At 38.4% G+C, this 22,078-nt stretch overlaps 1 protein-coding gene and 1 pseudogene across 2 annotated transcripts in view; one reads left to right on the forward strand and one right to left on the reverse strand.

The window, feature by feature from the left end:
* ADGRA3 (adhesion G protein-coupled receptor A3) overlaps positions 1-22,078 on the reverse strand; it is a 119,093-nt gene that overhangs the window by 57,117 nt on the left and 39,898 nt on the right. The window contains exons 3-7 of the mRNA XM_082838361.1: positions 16,055-16,126; positions 11,907-11,978; positions 4,872-4,943; positions 2,776-2,936; positions 920-1,133 (exon numbers count right to left, since the gene is read on the reverse strand). Coding sequence (XP_082694487.1) covers positions 920-1,133; positions 2,776-2,936; positions 4,872-4,943; positions 11,907-11,978; positions 16,055-16,126 — 591 coding nt within the window. The remainder of the gene's footprint in view (positions 1-919; positions 1,134-2,775; positions 2,937-4,871; positions 4,944-11,906; positions 11,979-16,054; positions 16,127-22,078) is intronic.
* LOC309961011 (large ribosomal subunit protein eL33-like) lies at positions 9,473-10,032 on the forward strand (annotated as a pseudogene). The gene has a single exon. The product of its transcript is annotated as a large ribosomal subunit protein eL33-like (transcript).

A 22,078-nucleotide genomic window follows, 5' to 3' on the forward strand; every position in this document is an offset into this window, starting at 1 on the left:
AAGGGTATCTACTATAAAAGTTAAAAGACACAAATGAAAATATGCTTCTAACAGACAGTTAGGAAATCTCAGAAGAGAAAGAGATATTATAAAATAGAATATTCGAACCTCAAAATGCCCAAACCTGAGTCTCAACTCAGACAGCTTTTAGTTTCTTGGTAATTTTTTCATGATGCTTTTGTAATACTACCCTAAAGTGCCCCAGGAGAGAGTTGAGAAACTACAGATCTACTCTTCAATATTCAAGCTGAGGTCTATCTTTATGAAATTGGTAGGAAGGAAAGACAGAGAGAGACAGAAAAAGGCTTGGAGAGATACACAGAGACAGAAAGAGAGGCAGAAAGAAGGAAAGAGAAAATTCAATACCTACAGATTAAGATTTTACCAAAATAAAACATGATAAGTGATAACATCATATTTATTTTTATCCTGTTTTTTGTACTTTAAGTTCATTCGAATTAACTATTGCTATGCTTGCACCAATCGTGGGTTGACACGTGTTATATTCTTTTATACTAGTGGGGTGAAAAAAGGAAGTATCTTAAAATGTTACATTAATCTTAAGACAGTGAAAATTAGGTGATTCCCAAAAGTGAAATTCTAAGCTTATTAGTAGCAGGAAATTTTTAGAAATTAAGTTTGGCACTAAAAGTTTACATTTTTTCCTCTTGAGACTTTAAACAAAACGTCTCTCACTTTTAAACAGTGTTTCCCTTTTATCCTATGCTTTTTTCCTCCAAAACTGGATGGAAAAGATAGCTATTTAATTTTAGACGATAAGTAACAATCAGGAAAAGAAATGTCAGAAGTTTGCTTTTTTAAAAGCAAGAAGGTAAAATATTCATTCAAATTCTAACTAAACAGTACAATTTTGAAATGATAAAATCCAGAGACAATTTCTCATCTAAAAAAAGTTTACCTTGCAATCAACGAGCAGTTGTGAATCATGTTCTTTTCAACAAAGATACCTTGGGATTCATCAGTTTCGACTATTCGCCCATCCTGATACCATAACACTTGCATGTCTTGATCAATATATGAAGCCATACACTGGAAAGGAAGGCTGTCTCCTTCAAACACAACTTGACGATGAGATGGAGTCATGTAGAAAGATGGTAATTCAAGGGGAGGATCTAGAGACAGTAAAATAAAGACTCAGTTAACAAATACAATACTATATTCACACTCCAAAATTTAAAATTATAGAAATTCTAATTGAAATTTTAAAAATGGAAAAAACGAATAATTTCTCAGTAATCAGCATTCTAATGTTAGTATCAACAAAGCTATTACTGAATTAAGAGGGTCCAAGATGAAAACACCGTTAAGTAGAATTAAAATGAAACCATTTCATATCAACTTTTACAAAGCTGATATATTTCCTTCCAGTAAGAAAAATAAAAGAGAGAAATTTTAACTACATATGCAAAAATGTACACAAATCTTTTGGCTCGTTAAAAGCCTTTAAAATATTTAGTTCCTTTGTCTAACACAATAATTCTACTTTTAGTAGTATTCTATCCTAAATAGCTAATATGTAAAGATGTACACAAGGAAATTAATCCTTTTAATGTTTATAGAGTGAGAAATTATTAACCTAAATCTGCAGTAATAAGGAAATTGCTATGGCTACATCTCTGTAATGAAAAAATAAAAGTTATGGCCACATCTGTATAATGGATTGGTATGCATCTTTTATATGATGAGGAAACAAGTTTACACCATTTCCAGTTACAAAAGGTTACAAAATAACATTAGAGTATGATATTTTGGACAAAACATAATAAAAAGGTATAGAAGATGATACACCAAGGTATCCTTGACATTAGCTACCTATGAATGATAAGAATGTAAGTATGGGTTTTGTTTTTTTCTTCTTTTAGTTTTTCATTTTTCCCCCAGCTTTATGGAGGTATAGCTGACAAAATTATAAGTTATTTAAAGTGTACACCAAGGTAATTTGATATATGTACACATTATTTCTTTTCATAAATCTTTAATCCAATGAGCATATTTTACATGTGAAATAATGATAATAAAAATAAATGGAAAAAATGGATACAGTTGTCTATTTTCAAACACAAAGACTAAACTAGAACCTACCTCTATCATTTTAAGGACTGTTTTTGGTTTTCTGTTTTTTGTTTTTCGTTTAGCACATGGTAAACGTGTTATTTCCCTCAAGCCTTCAGATATTCTTAAAATTCATGATTTTCAACAGCTGCATACTATCTCACTGAATTGATGTACCATAATTAAACCAATGCCCTATTTTTGAGAATTTAGGATATGTTCACAAAGTCTGAAGATTTACACACACAGCTGATGATTTCTTAAGAATTAACCCCTACATGCAGAATTACTATACGAAGTTGTATCAATTCTTTAAGAACACCAATACATATTGCCAAACTATCCTTCAAAAAGGCTGTATCAATTCACACCCCACCAACAAAAAGTGTGATTGTGTCCTGAGATTTTATTACTATCAACAAATTCCTGATTTGCTGTTAGAAAATCTGAAGATCTATACTATTTATTGAAACTGGATTTCATAAAGAAAGCTGTTCAGAACCTAAGAACTTTAAACACCCATCGAAAAATTGTTTTTTAATCCAGCTGACTTAACTATCAGCAAAAACTAAATATTATCAAATCCATGAAGACTGACAGTTGTAATCAGTCCCAATGTGTAAACAGAACTCCGCAGTTTGTCAGGCAAAACAAGATAGCAAGTAAAATACAGTTAACCCTTTCTCAGTTTGTCTTCCTTACCGCACGTCAACAACTCCTGCTTCACACCTGTGACTGGCTGGGCCTGAAGAGACTTAGGATAAACACACCGTGTGTCCCGTACCGTGATGTTTCTCTCCTTTACCCAGCGATGCATCCACAGTATGTTACAATCACACAGCAGATACTCAGTCTGAAATTCTCTGTAGCATACAAAATGCAATTTAGAGGTTATGGTGAATGAATTAAATCGCATTTTTGCTTTATGTTGGCTTTACCCTTTGGGTGGCAAGCACATTCCTGCTCACCCTTACCATGCTACGGCACATACTGTACCATCAGCTGGTTATGGTCTCCTTTCCCTTGAGATGATGCCAAATGCCTGACCCCAGCTCCCTTCCCCACTGATTCGGGGAGTGACTCCAGTTTCAATCAAAGTTGGTACGTGAACAAAATCTATTCCTCATCTATGTAACAAACTCCTGAAGCCCAGGGTACTGGAATACCACATCCCCATCCTTTGTGTCTATCAAACTGTTACCCTTTCATCAAGTCTGTGGTACAAATACTGGATCCTGAAGCCTTCCCCAATTTTTCCAGCATCACTGCCATGCTCTTGGCTTAAATACCTGCAAACTCTGTTAGTTCTGGCAACATAAAGCAATATATGACTGTTTCACATGGTTATATTCTGTTTATCTGACTAGGATGACTGGCTGACTTCTAATTCCTAAGCACCACCTTCTGGTCAGTTTCCAGCACGATCAGTTATAAACACTGGCAATTTTGCCCAATTTTTGGATGAAAGTACTTCCTACATTGCTGCTATCCAGGGTCTCAAAAGCCAGATTATTTTTACAGCCTTTATTTCCTAAACTTCACAGAAATGGCTGACATGAGCCCACTAAAAGGAGATGTTTTCACTAAAAAGCAGTTTTCTGGATAAGAACCGTAGCAGTACCAAAAAGACCAGATAGAGTTTGATGCCGTGTGATTCTAGAAGTACATACATATGTCTGCCATGGGGAGAAGCACCGTGAGCGCCTAACCTATCAGCTACATCCCAATGAAAACTGCTAAATGAGATTGAAATGATAAATTTAGAAAACGAAAGATGAGGAGGAGGGAAGGGAAAAAAGGGAAGAAGTCAGCATACATCAAACAGACATCTGGCAGAGAAGACATTTTTCCCTGGAAAAAGAGACTCAAGCCCATATGTTATATACCATAAAAATTTGAAAAACATTATATTTAACTGTAATTCCAACAGAAATCATTATAACTTATACTTTGAAATATATTAAGGTTTATCTGAAAATACAGTTAGCTTCAAAAGTAACTCCTATACAATCTCGCACTTAATAAAACTGTATTTTGGGGGGAAAAAATCAGCCAGTTCTAAAGCTACAGAGAATTATGTAAATATGACCTTACGCTGACTTCATAAAGCAGGCATTCTATGTAAGCATGCCTAGAAATGTCAGTAATAAGTTGTGAATTCAGTTTGGGGGATGGAGTTACAGGATAAAATTAAATCGCTAAAGCATAACATAGTCTTAACTATAAATTCTTTTTTTTTTTTTTTTTTTTTTTTGCGGTACGTGGGCCTCTCACTGTTGTGGCCTCTCCCGTTGCGGAGCACAGGCTCCGGACGCACAGGCTCAGCGGCCATGGCTCACGGGCCCAGCCGCTCTGCGGCATGTGGGATCTTCCCGGACCGGGGCATGAACCCGTGTTCCCTGCATCGGCAGACGGACTCTCAACCACTGCGCCATCAGGGAAGCCCTATAAATTCTTCATAGGGAGGGAGGCATATTTTATACTTTGGGAATTTAATTAGCTGAACAAAATATTTTCTGATTTGGAAATACAAAGAGAAAAAATTACCAATTTATTTACTTTAAATATAAATTAGAGAGATAGAGTAGTATTCTAAGGAGAAAATGGTTGTCCCAGCCTGAAACACATTATTAAGGTTTATGGTATGTTTTTCAATGTGAATGCAAGTTCTCAAGTGAGATTCTAATTATTGCAAAATCACAAGCTTTTCCTATGAAGTCTCTTAAGCCATATAATAACTTTTTAATTTTAAAACACTAAAATATATCTACTAAAACAGGAGAAAAATTCTTACTTACAAAGATCGTAATGAGCCAAGATAATCAAAAGTTCCTTGAGATAATGATGAAAACAAATTCCCTGAAAGGTTCCTGGAAAAAAGGAAATAATTACACTTTAAGCAATGCTAACAATTATATACCGTTTTATCTATTTTATATTTCCTAAAATGTCCTATCATTAACTACTGTTATAAAGAATTTATGAAAGTTGTTTTAAATCTTATGATGAGAAACATCTAGTAAATATTTTCTCCAAAGTTGAAGAAGAAAATTGTTCTTAACCTTATATAAGGCAGTAAACAAAATTATTTAAAATTACTGCTGGATAAGGATTTTTCTATCAAATATCATGTGAACCTCAAAGTTGACTTCCTGAACTAGATCTTCAGTCATACTCTCATTGAAACAAGAATTATTCTTCATGTGTTCACTCAGTATCACATAAGAAAGCAAAAATTTAAAAAAACATGGAAAAGGAGGGTCTGAAGGGCCAGCAACAGCTGACAGTAACCCAGTAAAAGACGAGGGCAGAGTGAAATGAGTCCAGGGTTTAAGACGAAAGACTTGGGATAGAATTCCGTGTTGGCTTTGGGCAAATTACTTAACCTCTCTCGTTTCCCCCTGTATCATGGCTTTAATACCTAAACACTTGCAGAGTTTTGTATGAACTGCAGAACAACTTATGCTACAATGTGAGTAGTTTGTTACACCCATCATGCTTTGACCAAATCATTTTTTGTGATTTCTTCCATGCTTGACTATAAGCTCCAGGAGAGGAAGGACTTGTGTGTCTTATTTACTGGGGTACCTCTGTCAGCTAGTAACAAACTGGGGTATATAGTAGGTGCTCAATTGTGGTGGCTGACTGTTCAGACCCCACCTTTAGGAGGCGCTAGCAAGGACTCTGGGAAAATGGCAGCATGGTCCAACCATCACAAGATCTTTTCTGTGCCTATTGTAGTAACAAGAATGATAAAATTTTGGGACTTCCCTTGTGGCACAGTGGTTAAGAATCCGCCTGCCAGTGCAGGGGACACGGGTTCGAGCCCTGGTCCAGGAATATCCCACATGCCACAGAGCAACTACACCCGGGCACCACAACTACTGAGCCTGTGCTCTAGAGTCCGTGAGCCACAACTACTGAGCCCTCGTGCTACAGCACACCTAGAGGCCGGGCTCCGTAAAAGAGAAGCCACTGCAATGAGAAGCCTGCGCACCACAATGAAGAGTAGCCCCTGCTCGCCGAGTAGCCCCTGCTCGCTGCAACTAGAGAAAGCCCGCATGCAACAACGAAGACCCAATGCAGCCAAAAATAAATTTTAAAAAATAATTTTAAAAAAAAAGAATGATAATATTTGGACCTAGAGTTCTCAAGGGAGAAGTCCTGAGACCTGCAAGGAGGCCTGCCTCTCCTCCAGAGTCTGAGTTTCATCCTTCAAGTGTGGAAGAAAGTGACAATTGGGTAGATGGATTCTCCAGTGAGGAGAGAAAGAGAATTGATGGGGGAGAGGTCAGCTGTTACCATGACCCCTGCAGCAATGTATTCCTGGATGGGAAGACAATATTATACAAACACCAATCCCTCACAAATTAATATACTGATATAATGGATTTCAGTAAGAACATCACTGGATTCATTTTTATTGCCTTAGGATTTTTTTGATAGAAAAAAGGCTGGATAAAATAATTTTGATCTTCATAAAAGAATTGCCTAGGAACTTAAAAAACAAAAAGAATACTTGCAAATCAAAAGAACCATGAAAGCGATGCCCTTTTCTTTTTTGGCCTATCAGAGTGAATACTGAATGTGGATTTGGAAAAGGGTACAGCTGATGGAGTGTAAATCACTGTAACATTTTAAGAAAGTAACCTAGATGCAATTAAAATGAACAACTATACTTTTATGAAGGTACCCTATGTGAAATTATATGACTTCTGGGATTTACTCTAAAATGTACGCAGGAAGACAAGAGATGTGAGGTGTAACTAAAACAAGACTGGCTATGAGTTACTAAGTGTTGAAACTGATTGATGGGTCCATGGAGATTCCTTATACAATTACCTGTAATATTTTTTTCGATGTTTTGAAAGAGTCCATAGTAGTAAGTTGGAAATAAAAATACATTCTACAAATATAGGATTTAAGTATAAACAAGATAATTGCAGCTTACAGGGACCATTAGATTCTAATTACTATGTAACTTTATTCTAATTATTAGGTATTATAATTTTTTTTTTCCTTGGAAATCACAGAGGAGGCAATCACATTGGAGACAGACATGCCATCCTCTCAGTAAGTACCAACACAACCAATTTTTCCTCCAGTGTTGGAACAGACTGCTATTTGTTTGGCTGGACACCTATGAAGTAATTGGCTTCGACTGGTGGCCATAAAAACCTACACATACTTTAAAACATTAAAATCCCATTCCAACTCTGAGGTGCTTACACCAAAAGAAGCATAAGGAAACTGAGAATGACAACATTCCCAGCAAAGACACCGCTCTTGTGTCCTAATGTAGTTTACTGAAGGGGGTGGTAGGTGAATTACCCACCTACTCCCACTCATGTTGTTTCTTACTCTGTCGATTTTTCTTTACTTATTTTTTGCTACACAGATATATTTGTAGTCCTATAAGTTAAGTGTGTATGATGCAGCACCTGTGTATATACAGGAATGTTTACCAGGGCAGATTTGTTAAAGGAGGAGGAAAGGAATCAGATAGTATCTACATTAACAGAGGAATAATTGACTAAATTATGATCTGTTCTATACTTGGAGTGTTCTATAGCTATTCACATGAACTAAATCAATATGTATTCTCCTGAAAAGATATTAAGGATACGTCAGTAAAATATGTTTTAAATAAAATGTCAAGTAGAGCACATTTTTAAAGCCCTATGTGAAAGCCTGCATATTTCGGGGGGGGGGCGGGGAACGACAGAAAAATCTGAGAATATATACACCAGTTAGTACATGCTATCTCAGAAGGGTGTGGCTGAAGTGATGAAGGGGAGATTTAACTTTTGCTTCATATCTCTCTATATGGTTTATTTACTTAACAGCACCAATAATTTTTGATTGTAAAAAGGAAGTTCTTATAAATATCACTCACCTACTATTCCTGATAGAAAAATATTAAAGGTATAATTTTCTTAGGGGAAAACAGGCTTTAAACTGACCAAAATTCATAAAGAAAAAAAAGGAAATCTTTGCTTTTTTTGATCTCCTGACAATTTCTCTGTAAATTAACTTCCTAAGTGAAGGACAGAGACTTCACTGAAGTCCATTATTGGGTCCCATCTTTGTCTGTCAGTTACTCCTAGGGTTACAATGGGAATCTCTGGGAGGATGGTTTCACTTCCCAGAATTTCTCCATCAATAAAGGCAGAGATCAATACATAGAATTAATCAATTTTACCCACCACACCCAAGTCCACTGAATCCTCTGACATATTTTTAAAAAGGCATTTTTGAATTTTTACACTGAATCGCCAAAGCCAAGATGTTTCGATATGATAAGAAGTATGGGTGAGAATGCAACAGGGTGTCTGCCAAGGTTTCCAGCCCCTCTGGCTAAGAGGCCAAGTCAGTCTGAGATCCCAAGTTCCAGGGTAACCCAGAAAGTTCAGCTGAAGAGGTAGCTGAGGAAATAGCTAGAACAGTGATCCACTCTAGACTGATTTCTTTTGTACACTTACTCTTTGGGGTGGGAAAGAGTAATTAGGGAGCTTCTCTGATTCCTAACCTAAAAAATGTACTACATGAGGTGGATGGACCTAGAGTCTGTCATACAGAGTGAAGTAAGTGAGAAAGAGAAAAACAAATACTGTATGCTAATACATATATATGGAATCTAAAAAAAAAGGTCATGAAGAACCTAGGGGCAAGACGGGAATAGAGACGCAGACATAGAGAATGGACTTGAGGACACGGGGAGGGGGAAGGGTAAGCTGGGACAAAGCGAGAGAGTGGCATGGACATATATACACTACCAAATGTAAAATAGATAGCTAGTGGGAAGCAGCCACATAGCACAGGGAGATCAGCTCGGTGCTTTGTGACCACCTAGAGGGGTGAGATAGGGAGGGTGGGAGGGAGGGAGACGCAAGAGGGAAGAGATATGGGGACATATGTATATGTATAACTGATTCACTTTGTTATAAAGCAGAAACTAACACACCATCGTAAAGCAATTATACTCCAATAAAGATGTTAAAGGGCTTCCCTGGTGGCGCAGTGGTTGAGAGTCCGCCTGCCAATGCAGGGGACACAGGTTCATGCCCCCGTCCAGGAAGATCCCACATGCCGCGGAGCGGCTGGGCCCGTGAGCCATGGCCGCTGAGCCTGCGCGTCCGGAGCCTGTGCTCCGCAACGGGAGAGGCCACAACAGTGAGAGGCCTGCGTACCGCAAAAAAAAGATGTTAAAAATAAATGTACTACATGTCCCTTAACTAATCAGATTCTCTTTTCCACCTGTTAGACTGAGAAAATGCCATTCTCCATGTCTGAAATATAAATTGTTATCAGCCTTCACAACCGGCATACAGCCTGGCTTAAGGAGCAGCCCACACAGAACACCCATTCAAAGTTTCCTGATCCACAGCTCTAGAACTATGTCAACCCAAATTATCACAAGCAACTCCACTGCAATGCATTCTTCAACATTAAGAAGCTACCTCAATTACCAATTTGTCTTAGAACAGTATTTAAAGGATATGTCAGGTATAGTTCTATATATGCCATATTGTTGCATTTAAAAGAGCCACCATCACCCTTTCTATTTCAGCCTTCTCGGACCCTGTGGAAGCCTGCTGGGAACAGGACTTCTAACAGGACAAATATGTCTGGAAGGCTGTGGTCCAAGGCCATTTTTGTTGGCTATAAGCGGAGTCTACGAAACCAGAGGGAGCAAATGGCTCTCCTGAAAACTGAAGGTGTATATGCTCAAGGTGAAACAATTCTATCTAGGCAGGAGATGTGCTTATGTGCACAAAACAAAGAACAACACAGTTAACTCCTGGTGGAAAACCTAACAAAACCAGAGTAATCTGGGAAAAGATAACTTATGCTTATGGAAACAGTGGCATCATGGTTCATTCTAAATTCCAAAGCAACCTCCTTGCTAAGGCCATTGGACAGAGAATCTGAGTGACAGTATACCCTTCATGGATTTAAACTTAATGAAAAGTAAATATATAAAACTGTGGACTTGTTTTCTTAAAACAAAGAAAAAAAGAGCCACCATCATCTATTATTGCATGGGCTACAAAATCATCTCAATCAAAGTAGGAAACGTGGTAGTGCTATTTCTATGTTTTAATGATTCACCTGGATATATGTCCACTGTGTTCCATGACCTGTAAATTCTCACAAGTATCAGAGAATTGGTAAAAATGTAAGATACAACCCAAGCTCTAAAACTTCCAAAAATGTTTGCTTTTAAGGCAGGAGGCAAATAATAATAATAATAGTAAGCATATAGTAACTTGCCTTAATGTAAGCACTGTCCCACACAGCTCTTTTGCCTAAAGAACATTTGCTGATGGGTCAAAAATCCCTAGACCAAAGCTACATATCCATCTGAAACTAAAGTCAAGAAAATGGTCAAAAAACTTCAGACTCCCTTTTTCATTATTTGATTCATAGCTACCCAAAAGTATAACAAATTTTCTCCATAAACGCCTCAATTTGCCAATTCTTATACATTCCTTAAAACGAAAACTACAACTCTCGAGGTAATGAAAGCACTGAAATGAAATTGTTTGTAATCCAGCTACAAAAAGGGAAACCGTAATTGATTTAATTAATTTCTCGCTATGAGTAAAGCTGCACACCAAATCAATCTTTTGTTTAAAAACATAAACTTGGCCAACTATCTTTCCTCCAGAATTAAAGGGCACACTGGAAAATACAAATTTGCTGACTAAGAAGCAGGAGTAACTTTATTCTGTTCTGGCAAGTGATTTGGAGACCCCTCCCTTACTGTATAGATGAAATGATCTCACTACTTAAGCCGCTATAGCTTTTTCAAAGTTAACTTGAACGAAACAGAAGAAACATTCTCAAAAGCTACAAAGAGAAAGAACCAGGCATAGGTGATCTCAATACTAAAACTTCTACCCCTAAATTCTGCATTTCACCCTGCACCCTATTTCTAGATTGCTCTTCTCTAAATCATGATTTTATGCCATTTTCCCACATCAATGTCTTTCAGTGGCTTCCTAGGGTTGAATGAGTTCTAAGCTTCAGTCTGCTTTTCATATGGTCTTGTATAAAGCTCTATTATAGATAACTGAACTTACTTCTACTTACTCTCAGAGTCTATTTTAAAAATAAAATTAAAATTGATGGCATATACAAAGTTCTGCACTTATATTAGATACAAATTATAAGATATAGGTATAGATAATTCAAATGCTAATTAATCCTTATAATAACTTTGAGGTATTATTAATCTTACTTTATTAATTATTTACTTTACTTACTTACTTTATTAATCTACTTTTTCATTTGAAAAAGAGAAAAGCTAAACAACTCACCTATAATCACAAGGTCAGAGGTGTGATTCAGATGGTCATTTTACTCATAAGTCCAACGGCCTTCACCTTGACAAACTGGCCTCGCTCTTATTTCTACCTCCTTTTATCATTTGCTTGACTTCTTTTCCTTTCTAACGATCTGGACCATCAGCTCAAGTTTCATCTCTTCCAAGAAATTTTCCCAAAGTGGCAAAGCTTTGATCATGTCCCTCAATGTGGACATGTTCCCTGGGGTATATACTACATCGTGTGTGTGTGTGTGTGTGTGTGTGTGTGTGTGCGCGCGCACGCGCGTGCGTGTTGTGTGCATGTTTGGGACGGAGGATATAATGCATGTTATGTTCTGATGACATTATATCTCCATGATTAAATTTCCAGCTCCTTATATCCTACCGCTTCTGTAACCTCTATAGTTGTTATTTTAATATTAAACGTATAGGTGGTCATAAAAATTTGGGTACTGGTTCAAATGCTTCCTTGTATTATAATACAAAAGAAAGAGGTACTTACAGCCTAACCAGATTGGTGAGTCCTCGGAATATGTCTGCATTCAGACACCCTATTCGATTGTTTGTCAGATCCCTAGAGAGAAAGGGAAAAAGTGTCTTCAATTAGTTCTTTTGGTTAATGAAGGTTTCATACATTCCATATTCAAGAATGGCACCCAGGTATCACACAAGTCCTATCTCTTAAGCATCTATCTATCTCTTAAGCATCTCTGTGCAGCACTATCTCAAGTGCAGCACTGAGAGAAGAAATAATCCTTGCTTTCACTTACTTCTGGCACGTACAGGCTAAACGCTGTTTAATTACAGTGCCCTTGATATTTCAAGCATTTACTCCTGTCAAATGACTCAAGATAAAACCGAAGTAGTAAAAATGAGACTCCATCTTACTGTGATGGAGTCTGTGATGATCTACACATCTAATCATGCTAGGTTAAGTTAGGGAACAGAGCCTGATCTCAGGCAACATCCAACGGACAATGGGTAAAAGGGCAAATTACCAAAATGCTGAAACTTTTATTTCCTCAAGAACATCTGAAACTTAATGCTTTCTAATTTCATTCCTTAAATACTCAGAAGTTTTGACTGTAATGAAAAAAACAACTGAGTTAGCTTTTACTTTACAGATCTGTCATTTATGCTCCAAGTCAATTTACTTTATAACTATATCTAGGTAACGGCCCATTTCTTCCAGTCACTCCTAACTTCTTACAGTTCCTATCAAATGTTACTTTCTATCCATTTTTTTCTTCTCCTCAAGCCATGAAACTTTTTTCCTTTTAACTGTGTGATAATTTTAGTAAGTATTTTGTTCTATCTTTCTACACTATTTTTCTTCACATCAAGCACAGTGAATACAATTTTACATTTCAATCAGATTACATTTTAATTGGGAGGTAACTGACAATTTCTTCAAATGAGACAGCATGGCTTGCAACATTTTCCATCTGTGGATTTAGTATGAAAGCCCTAAAACAATTAATCTTAATTTTTCTCGGTTGTTAGATTTGAAATTATTGATCATTCTGAATTTCAATAAAAGAACTAAAACAAACTTTCTAAACCAAATTTTAAAAATATTTTTATCATATTTTCTTCAATGCCCATATTATTCTCTGTAATAGAAAAGCATATATTCTTTGAATTTCACCCTGAGTTACTCTTTAAAGACTTGTACCACCCATTTCTAAATTAAAACTGATTCTAAATTGTATACCTGGTAATGGGGAAAAAAATGTATTAGTCCGAGAGAAATTACAAAGACTTTGCATTTGAATCCGGTACCTACTCATTAACTTTTTCCTCTAGATATTTCAAAAGCTAGTTTAGGTAATCCTGGTTTCCAAAAATTTCATAGCACTGCCTTCCCTTTCTTATGGAAACTTTTGATTAAAAAAAAAAAATCTTAAGCAATGAAAGTCTTTATCTGCATTCGCTGTGCTCCAGCTCCTCAGAATATTAACGCTAAGTATTTTTAATCGTGTGGGACTTTTTTAAAATTCCAGCTGATTTTCCTCTATTTCTGGGCTTTACTGTTTAAGAAAATTAGGCATCATCTTGTGAAGTGTTGCTTAAACAAGCATTTCTGTGCTCTATTCATTATCTTGTCTCAATTCTGAGCTTTAAATGGTGCAACTACCACTGATTCTTTGGGAAACAATTTCATTACAGCTATACCTATTTAAAATGGAATTTAGGTATTGGTAATGGGTTTTAATTTGAATTGAGAATCAGCTTGAATTTGTTGATAAAGCAAAGGAGAAACTGAATGGGTCTAGGTTTTACCTACTTCTGGTAGTTTATTCTTCAGAAAGCCACTTAATCTTCCTGATCCAAATTATCTATAAAATAAAGGCAAAGGCATGGGACACTTACAAAAATACTTTACATGTGGCTGCCGAGTGAGATGCACAATTGAAATGAATGAATGATTGAAGGCCTCATAAGAAAAACTGCCTATAATCTAGAAGCAACTAGCAGAATATCTTTATATCTCATTGAGTTTACGTAGAGGACTCTCTCAGCTTACAAGCTGTATACCATAAGTTCAATTACAAGTTAGCTGTTTGGAATTAAGAATGAATTTTCTAGTGGGAAGAACATTATAAATGACAATTACCTCCCTAGGCAAGAACACAAGAGACTACTTAATGTGTAATGCAATGAAAAAATGCTAAGGCAACATCTGGGACAATAATAGTAATTAAGTGCTACTGAACAAGAATTATATTTATTTTGGATAGCAGTACTTGAAAAATTATTTACTGAAGGATAAAGAACTGGATGGAGAACCTAAGATATTCTACAGTATCCTTGAAACATCCTGATGAACCTGCTTTTTATTAACAGTCAAGTTTCATTCAATCTCTACCTTGACATGGAGATATTATCAGTATTAATCTCCCTATTACCAGAAAACAGAACACAGTGGTGTGGATCACAGAAGGAGAGAATGAGTGGACTTGTCTGGCCATATGATGCCACACTCCTCCCTCCTTTTGGAAAAACAAGTTGGAAGGAAAAATATTCTAGAAGTTCTCTAACTTCAGCATCAAAATCACTAGGAGGGACTGTGGAAACAAAGGTGGTTTAGCCTCAGCCCCAGAGTTTGATAGGGTAGGTCTAGCACCTACACTCCTGTTCCCCACATGAGGACTCACATTCCATCCAAACATGATGTCAGTTTGCCCCAGTAAGAAACAAGAAAATGACTCACTGTTATACATCAAGCTCCGTTAGCTGCTGCCCCTCCACTTCCTAATGACTGTTTCTGGAGATGCACGTAGCCTACTGATGGCCGTGTTCCGTGCCCCTGCCTGTGTCAGTATGGCTGAGTCCTAACAGCTTCAAAGACTCTTAGCAGCTGAACTCCAGCTACTGCTCCATCTCTCCGGAAGTATATTCCAATTCCATATTCAGGCTCTTGGTTGGTATATAACGATTCCACTGAACTGCAAACCTTCCAAGCAGTTCCTGAGTGCCCTTTGTATCTCTAGAGCCTGGCACACAGGACAGAATCAATGAATTTTTTTGTAACTGAATTGATGCTGATCTCTGTCTTCCCACTTCGATTACATTGCTATACCTGGTTGATACATTACTTTTACTGAACTCTAAACCCAGCTTGATCCACTGCAACTCTGACGCCACAAATCTCATCACATCAACTCCACAATGAAAAAGTTCTGCCAGTCCCTACTGTCTAACAAATAGATTCGAAATTCTTCAACGTGGCAGGAAAGCATCAAAAGCCTAGTTCCCCCCTGACCAGCTTATCTCCCAACGTTTTTTCCCCCTTTCTACTTGAAGCTCTGGCCAAAGGACATGTTCTTTCACACCTATGTCCACTCTGCTTAGGATGCTCGTTCTGTTATTCTTCAATATGTATTCACCCCTCAGGGGCAAGGTCAAATCTAACAGCTGGCCACTATCAAGGCAGGTCATTCCCCTCTAAGGTGGTCCCCCTCCTTTCCCTGGCAGATTACTATCATTATTATTTAGGATGTATTTGCATTATCTATTTGCCCCCAAGAGTCTGTGTGCTCTTCCAGAGAAGTCAGAGCATAAGTAAGTAGTCCGCACTTAATAAATGCATTTAGAAGGAATAAAGGGTGGTGGGACAGTCCACATGGCTTGAGCACAGGGTGACCTCTCAAATATAAGCATGTTCACACAGCAACCGTGACATGAGAACAGTAAGGGGAGCAGGGGTGTTTAGCTTCAGAAATAATAAAAACTGGTCTTTAGGTTTTGAAATGATAATACATAGAGAAAATATATGGGAAAATGGCAAGATTTTAAATCATTAATAGAAAGGGGCCTCAATTTTTAGGGCATTTACAAGAGACTGTTTAAACGTATTCATAACCTGAAAATCATCTACACATTATGGCAGCTGGCAAAGCCAACCGTCATGATTTCATTACCGTAAGAGGGATGCAACCATCTATCACCAAACAAATCATATTACTGTAAAAATAAACTGCCTTCTAAGCTACTTACATTAAACACTCTGTTTCTCTATCTAGGACCTGGCTAGATGAACTTCTAAAAATTATTAAAAAGCCACTTTTTTATCGTGTTAAAGTTTAAAGTAGGTTAACAGTTACTTATAACGGTTCAAATTCATAAGTCAGCAATTCAAACACTTACAATCGTTTTAGCGATGACAGTCCCCAAAAGGCACCTGGATCTATACTACTAATAAGATTGTTTCGGAGGTCCCTGTTAAAAATAAAATAAAAGTTATTTATATCTTGACACTGCAGGAAATATTTAGGCACACTGCACCTATCTGCTATACAGAAAACAACAATAACAATAATAATAATGGGAGGAAACTGAAGCCAAAAAGGTTAGGCCAAAGTCATCCCAGCAGTAGAGCCAGAATTCACAATCAAGAAATCTGGTTCTGAAGCCATTTGTTTTGGTCAATATAAGAATAAAGGTATATGTCAAAAAGATATGTGTCCTAATATTATTCCAATTCAACGTTATGACTAAACTACAATCTTACACATTATTTCTACAATCTCTTCCTTAGTATGCTACATTTCAGTTATCAAAATAAATCAGACTATATTTGTCACAAGCATAATTAAATTTTTTAAACCATTTTCAAAAATATACACTCTAAAATTCATGGCATTTGCTTATTCATATTTTTTCCTCCCCAGGCTTCTATGGCTAGGTTCTCTATAAAACAACATGTTCATTCACAAAATACAGCTCAAAGCAATGATCCACCAGCTCCCTATACAATGGCATCTGATAGCAGTCACAACTGACAGCAGTCCCCTGCTTATCCATGGGGGATACATTCCAAGACCCCCAGTGGATGCCTCAAACTGAAAATAGTACCAAACCCTACATATACTATGTTCTTTTCCCTATACATACCTATGGTAAAGTTTAATTTATAAATTAGGCACAGTAAGAGATCAACAATAGAACAATTATAACAATATATTGTAATAGAAGTTATATAAAATTGGTCTCTCTCTCAAAGTATCTTATTATATAAATGTATTGTCTTTTCCATCTTAACTAAGGGTTTAACACACACTGTGGCCATAACTTTTGCCAAGTGAGGTATGACAACAAAACTAGTACAAATTTTCTTCCTTTTTCAAAATTTCACGGAGAGAAGATGCATTCTTACCATGAAGCTAATCAACCTCAGCATACAATTTTTTTCCTCTCCTTATCAAAGTCAAGAACTTTCACCTTCCACCTAAGGTGCTTCACTTAAAGGAAGCACCTTACAGCTTCTCTTGAGCACATCCAAACTGTCAGCATCAGTATTCTCAAGCTTTGGGGACGCTATTAAGTAAACCAAGGGTGACTTGAACACAAGCACTGTGAAACCTCAACAGTGGATCTGATACCCGGGACAGCTACTAAGTGACTCATGGGCAGGATATGCTGGACAAAGGGTTGATTCACATCCTGGGTGGGATGGCGCAAGATTTCATCGCGCTACTCGGAAGAGTGTGTCATTTAAAACGTAGGCATTGTTTACTTCTGGAATTTTCTGTTTAATATTCTCTGACTGCGGTTAACCATAGGTAAATGAAACCACGGACAGCAGAGCCTCGGATGGGGTGGGGTGTCCTTTGTATCCCCATTCTTCTCCAGTGCTCGGCTCTTCCATGCCAGCACACTACCACTGGGGGCACCAGTGAGCGTCACAGCCAGATCCCTCCTCCAGGGTGGATGTGGACCACCTGCTAAGGCGCTGCTGTCCTCTGGGTGCCTGGGCTCTGCTGAGATGCCCCAGTTGCCCCACACAAGTGTCCAGCTAACCTCTGTAGAGAGCTGACCATCAGCCACAGGAGTGCTGAGAAGCAGAACAGTAGCCCACTTCCCACATGCCTGCCAGTGGCTGGCCCACAGCTCAACTCTGCTAGACACCCAAGGTAGGCCCATTCATCAGGACTCCCTCATAACCTTGCCCAATGGAGGCTTGAGTGGCCTCTGGTCATCTCTCAGAATGCCTCAGGTCAGACTGTGAACAGAAACTCCAATTTCTCTTCTTCTGGGAGTCTTTCCGGAACAATGGCAACACTGCCTCCTCCGTGTGTGAGCTTCTGATGCCAATCCTCGTAATTATCCATCATTGTCTTCATAATTCTTCAGCTTAGGGATACACATGGAGTTGGTGAAACAATACAGAAATGCAGAGCAGTGTTGTGTGAAAGGAGAGAAGGTTAGCACTCCTCTTGACAAGGATGGAAGAGGCCTTCGGGCCTGACAACATGCATACGGTTAAGGCATTGCCACCTACTTCGTGGCATCTAACCACTGTTTTTGTCATACAGAGTGAAGTAAGTCAGAAAGAGAAGAACAAATACCGTATGCTAACACATATATACGGAATCTTAAAAAAAAAAAAAAAAGGTTCTGAAGAACCTAGGGGCAAGACAGGAATAAAGACACAGATGTAGAGAATGGACTTGAGGACACGGGGAGGGGGAAGGGTAAGATGGGACAAAGTGAGAGAGTGGCATGGACATATATACACTACCAAATGTAAAATAGATAGCTAGTGGGAAGCAGCCACATAGCACAGGGAGATCAGCTCTGTGCTTTGTGACCACCTAGAGGGGTGCGATATGGAGGGTGGGAGGGAGACGCAAGAGGGAGGAGCTATGGGGACATATGTATATGTATAGCTGATTCACTTTGTTATAAAGCAGAAACTAACACACCAGTGTAAAGCAATTATACCCCAATAAAGATGTTAAAAAAAAAGAAATGCAGAGCAAAGCGCAATGCAAACCCAGGGTGGCAGGTACCTCCCCGGGTTCTTTAGTCCCTCACTTAAGTTGAGAATTAAAAGGCCTTTCTGAAAGTAGTTCCGGGACCACCAGTGCCGCCTGTTATCACAACACTGAGGTGATGTGTCTCAGGATCTTTTATAATTATTGCCCCATCATGGCCATTCTAGCCTGTGAGAAGCAGCCTAAATTCTCAATAGAAAATCCTCAGTTTGCTTTCTCAAGCATCCAACTTGTCTACTTGTGCTTAAGAAAAGGACACTGAGGAAGGCTGACTGCAGTGAGCACAGATCCACATGTTTCCTCCCAGTAATGAGGGAGGCACATTCAATTTTACTGACACCAGCCAGTGAAAACTAACCATTGTATGGCCTGCTTCATAACTTGCTATTTTTTTTCTAATGGCTCATTCTAACTACATCTAACTAATACAGACAAGCGACAGAGTTAGGGCTGGTTTCTGGACAGGTTTCCTGGCAATTTCACAAAAGCATCCTGAGGAAACTGGCCCTCTGGCCCTCACAGTGCTGGTAAGTCACTGCTGTAAACCCAGCACTCTCGATGAGCCATCAACCGCGGCTTCCAGCACTATCCATGCTGTTTCATACAGGGTGACAGAGGCTGACCAGAAATTCTCGAGAACTCTCCTCTGGAAGCACAACCACAAACAGTGACTCCTGTGCACGTAAACGTCATGCCCACCAGCAAACCCTGTCCTGCCTTTTCCGTGTCTCACTCCCACCCTAACACATCATTCTTCCCTAGCTGGACACAGAATTGCAATTGCACTCCCGATCCTCCAAATCAGAGCCAGGTTCTTCTAAATAAAACTGAACCCTCGGGTACCTTGAAATTCTTTAAATAAAGGAAATGACTATTAAACACAGTATAAAATCTATGCTCTGGTTATCATTACTAAATTAGTATTTCATTGACCCAAACTCAGATTTTATGTTCCACAAAGATGGGGCCTTTGGGAGGTGAACAGGTCATGAGAGCAGAGACTTCATGAATGAGGTTAACGCCTTCGTAAAAGAGACCCAGAGAGCTCCCGCATCCCCTTCCGCCAGGTGAGTGAGGCTGCAGCAAAAAGACAGCCAACTAGGAAGCGGGCCCTCACCAGACACCGAATCTGCTGGTGCCCTGATCTTGGACTTCCCAGCCTCCAGGACTGTGAGAAATAAATTTTTGTTGTTGATTAGCCACCCAGCTTATGGTATCTTATTACAGCAGCCAGAATGAGCTTAGACAGATGATAAGTGGATGAAAAAGTAAACCACGGCTGAGAAACAGAATTACATTACCTGACCTTAATGATAAAAATCTTTTTAGTAAATAAGAGTTAGCCACAGAATTATTAGGATATTCATAGTCAGACAATGTAGAGACCGCTGCATCTCATTCATAACCACTTACATGTCTCAATAAAGGTAGAGGGTCATGATGCAATTGACCTTCAAATAATTCAGAAAACGTGTACATGTAGGCATATTCCAATATAAAGGGAAAAACTAATGGCATGTTACTAATTACTAGGTAAGTAAATTTTTGATATGGGAGATTACTATAGGAGACTATTCTTTCAATTTTTCTGTATGTTGAAAATTTTAATTAAAAAGTTGGGAACAAAAATATTTTTAAGTCCCAGGAATTACAACTAATCATCAGGCCCAACTTATTAGTTCCCATCTCCCCTCCCCAACCAACCCCAATCCTATACCTCAAAGAGATAAGATGATTTTAGGAGAAAATTCAATCAATAAGTTTTTGACCTATATTACACAAGCAAAAAAGTGCTGCAAAAAGAAATATATAATGTCAGTTCCATTTTTTCAAAACATGTTTCCCTTTTCAGATTTTAAATAGTATCTACAACAGGAAGTGATTTAGATAAAGCAGTACATAAATTTGTGGTCAGTGATGTACTGCATGTGTTTCTACAAAATATCTCTCATGAATAACAGAGGACTATAATATGATTTAAACATAAACTTTTTCTTCAATAATAAAGAATCCTAGACATATTATATAATATTTAATAATAGTCATATTAATCAGGTATTGCCAAAAGATATTTATAGTCAGATTCTTTAACATCTCCCACTACCCTTCACCAACCCACAGCTTCCCTAGTGAACACGAGTCTAACTTTAGGATCTACGGCTAAATCTGAATATGCTGCATCATTAAAATATAAATGAAAAGGCGCACAAGAATTGCTTAAACAAAATTAAAGGAATATCTTAACGGTTGTTAAAAGAGCTAAGTCCTTTAGGAAAGAATGCAAGGTGTATCAGATAAGATGCTTTTTAGCTGCAAGTATCAGAAACCTTTACTTCAAAAGGCTTTAACAATAAAACAATAATTCTCATGGGGTTTCCCTGGTGGCGCAGTGGTTGAAGGTCTGCCTGCTGGTGCAGGGGACACAGGTTCGTGCCCCGGTCCAGGAAGATCCCACATGCCGCGGAGCGGCTGGGCCCGTGAGCCATGGCCGCTGAGCCTGCGCGTCCGGAGCCTGTGCTCCGCAACAGGAGAGGCCACAACAGTGAGAGGCCCGCGTACCGCCAAAAAAATAATAAAATAAAATAATTCTCAGGCATTACAAGAAATCAACAAGTAAAGCAGCTTAAATGGGTGGTTCCATCCATCTCTCAGATCCACCCTTCTCAGAATGTCAAGTTTGCCTCCAGGCTGACCCTTAATCAGGGTGTGACATCCAGGTCCAGAAATCACCTCCAAGCACAGAGTCATGAAAAAGAATGGACGCTCTCCTTGTATCTTCTTAGGAGCCAAGAAATCTTCCTCCAAGCCTCACAGTTAACTACTCTTCATCTCTTATTGGCAATGCCTCTATCAACCCCTAGAGAAAGAGATGCTGTGGTGACCTAGAGCCATCATTTGGTGTGGAATGAAGGTTGGAAAGTCAAACACATTGGCCACTAAGCAATTCTAGAGTCAGGAATTAAGAGTATATAGGGGAGGTGTGTCACTAAATACCGGCAAATATATAACACAACCCAAGAATGACAATAAAAAATGAAGAGGGAGGTGGGAGAGAGGAAGGATAAATGGGTGGATGGATGAATTGATGGACAAGGTTAGATACTGTAAACCACGTTTGGTTCCCTTGAGCAATGCCTAAGACACAGTAAGTCTCAAAGGCTCTTTGTTCAATAAAGGATCCTCACCTTATTTATCTGATCAGCAACAACTGAGGCTTGACCCACACCCACCTCTCACTCCTCACACACTATACTTTCTCTGAGGCGATATCATCACTACCTTGTCTCTAGACTCAAATTTGTATCTCTAGCCCAAACCTACCACTCCTGTGAGTTCCCTATCACATACACAGCTATCTAACTCAACATCTACATCTGGACATCTCACAGCCACC

This window comes from Leucopleurus acutus (assembly GCF_964270905.1).
Source record: "Leucopleurus acutus genome assembly, chromosome: 4".
Lineage (NCBI taxonomy): Eukaryota > Metazoa > Chordata > Mammalia > Artiodactyla > Delphinidae > Leucopleurus > Leucopleurus acutus.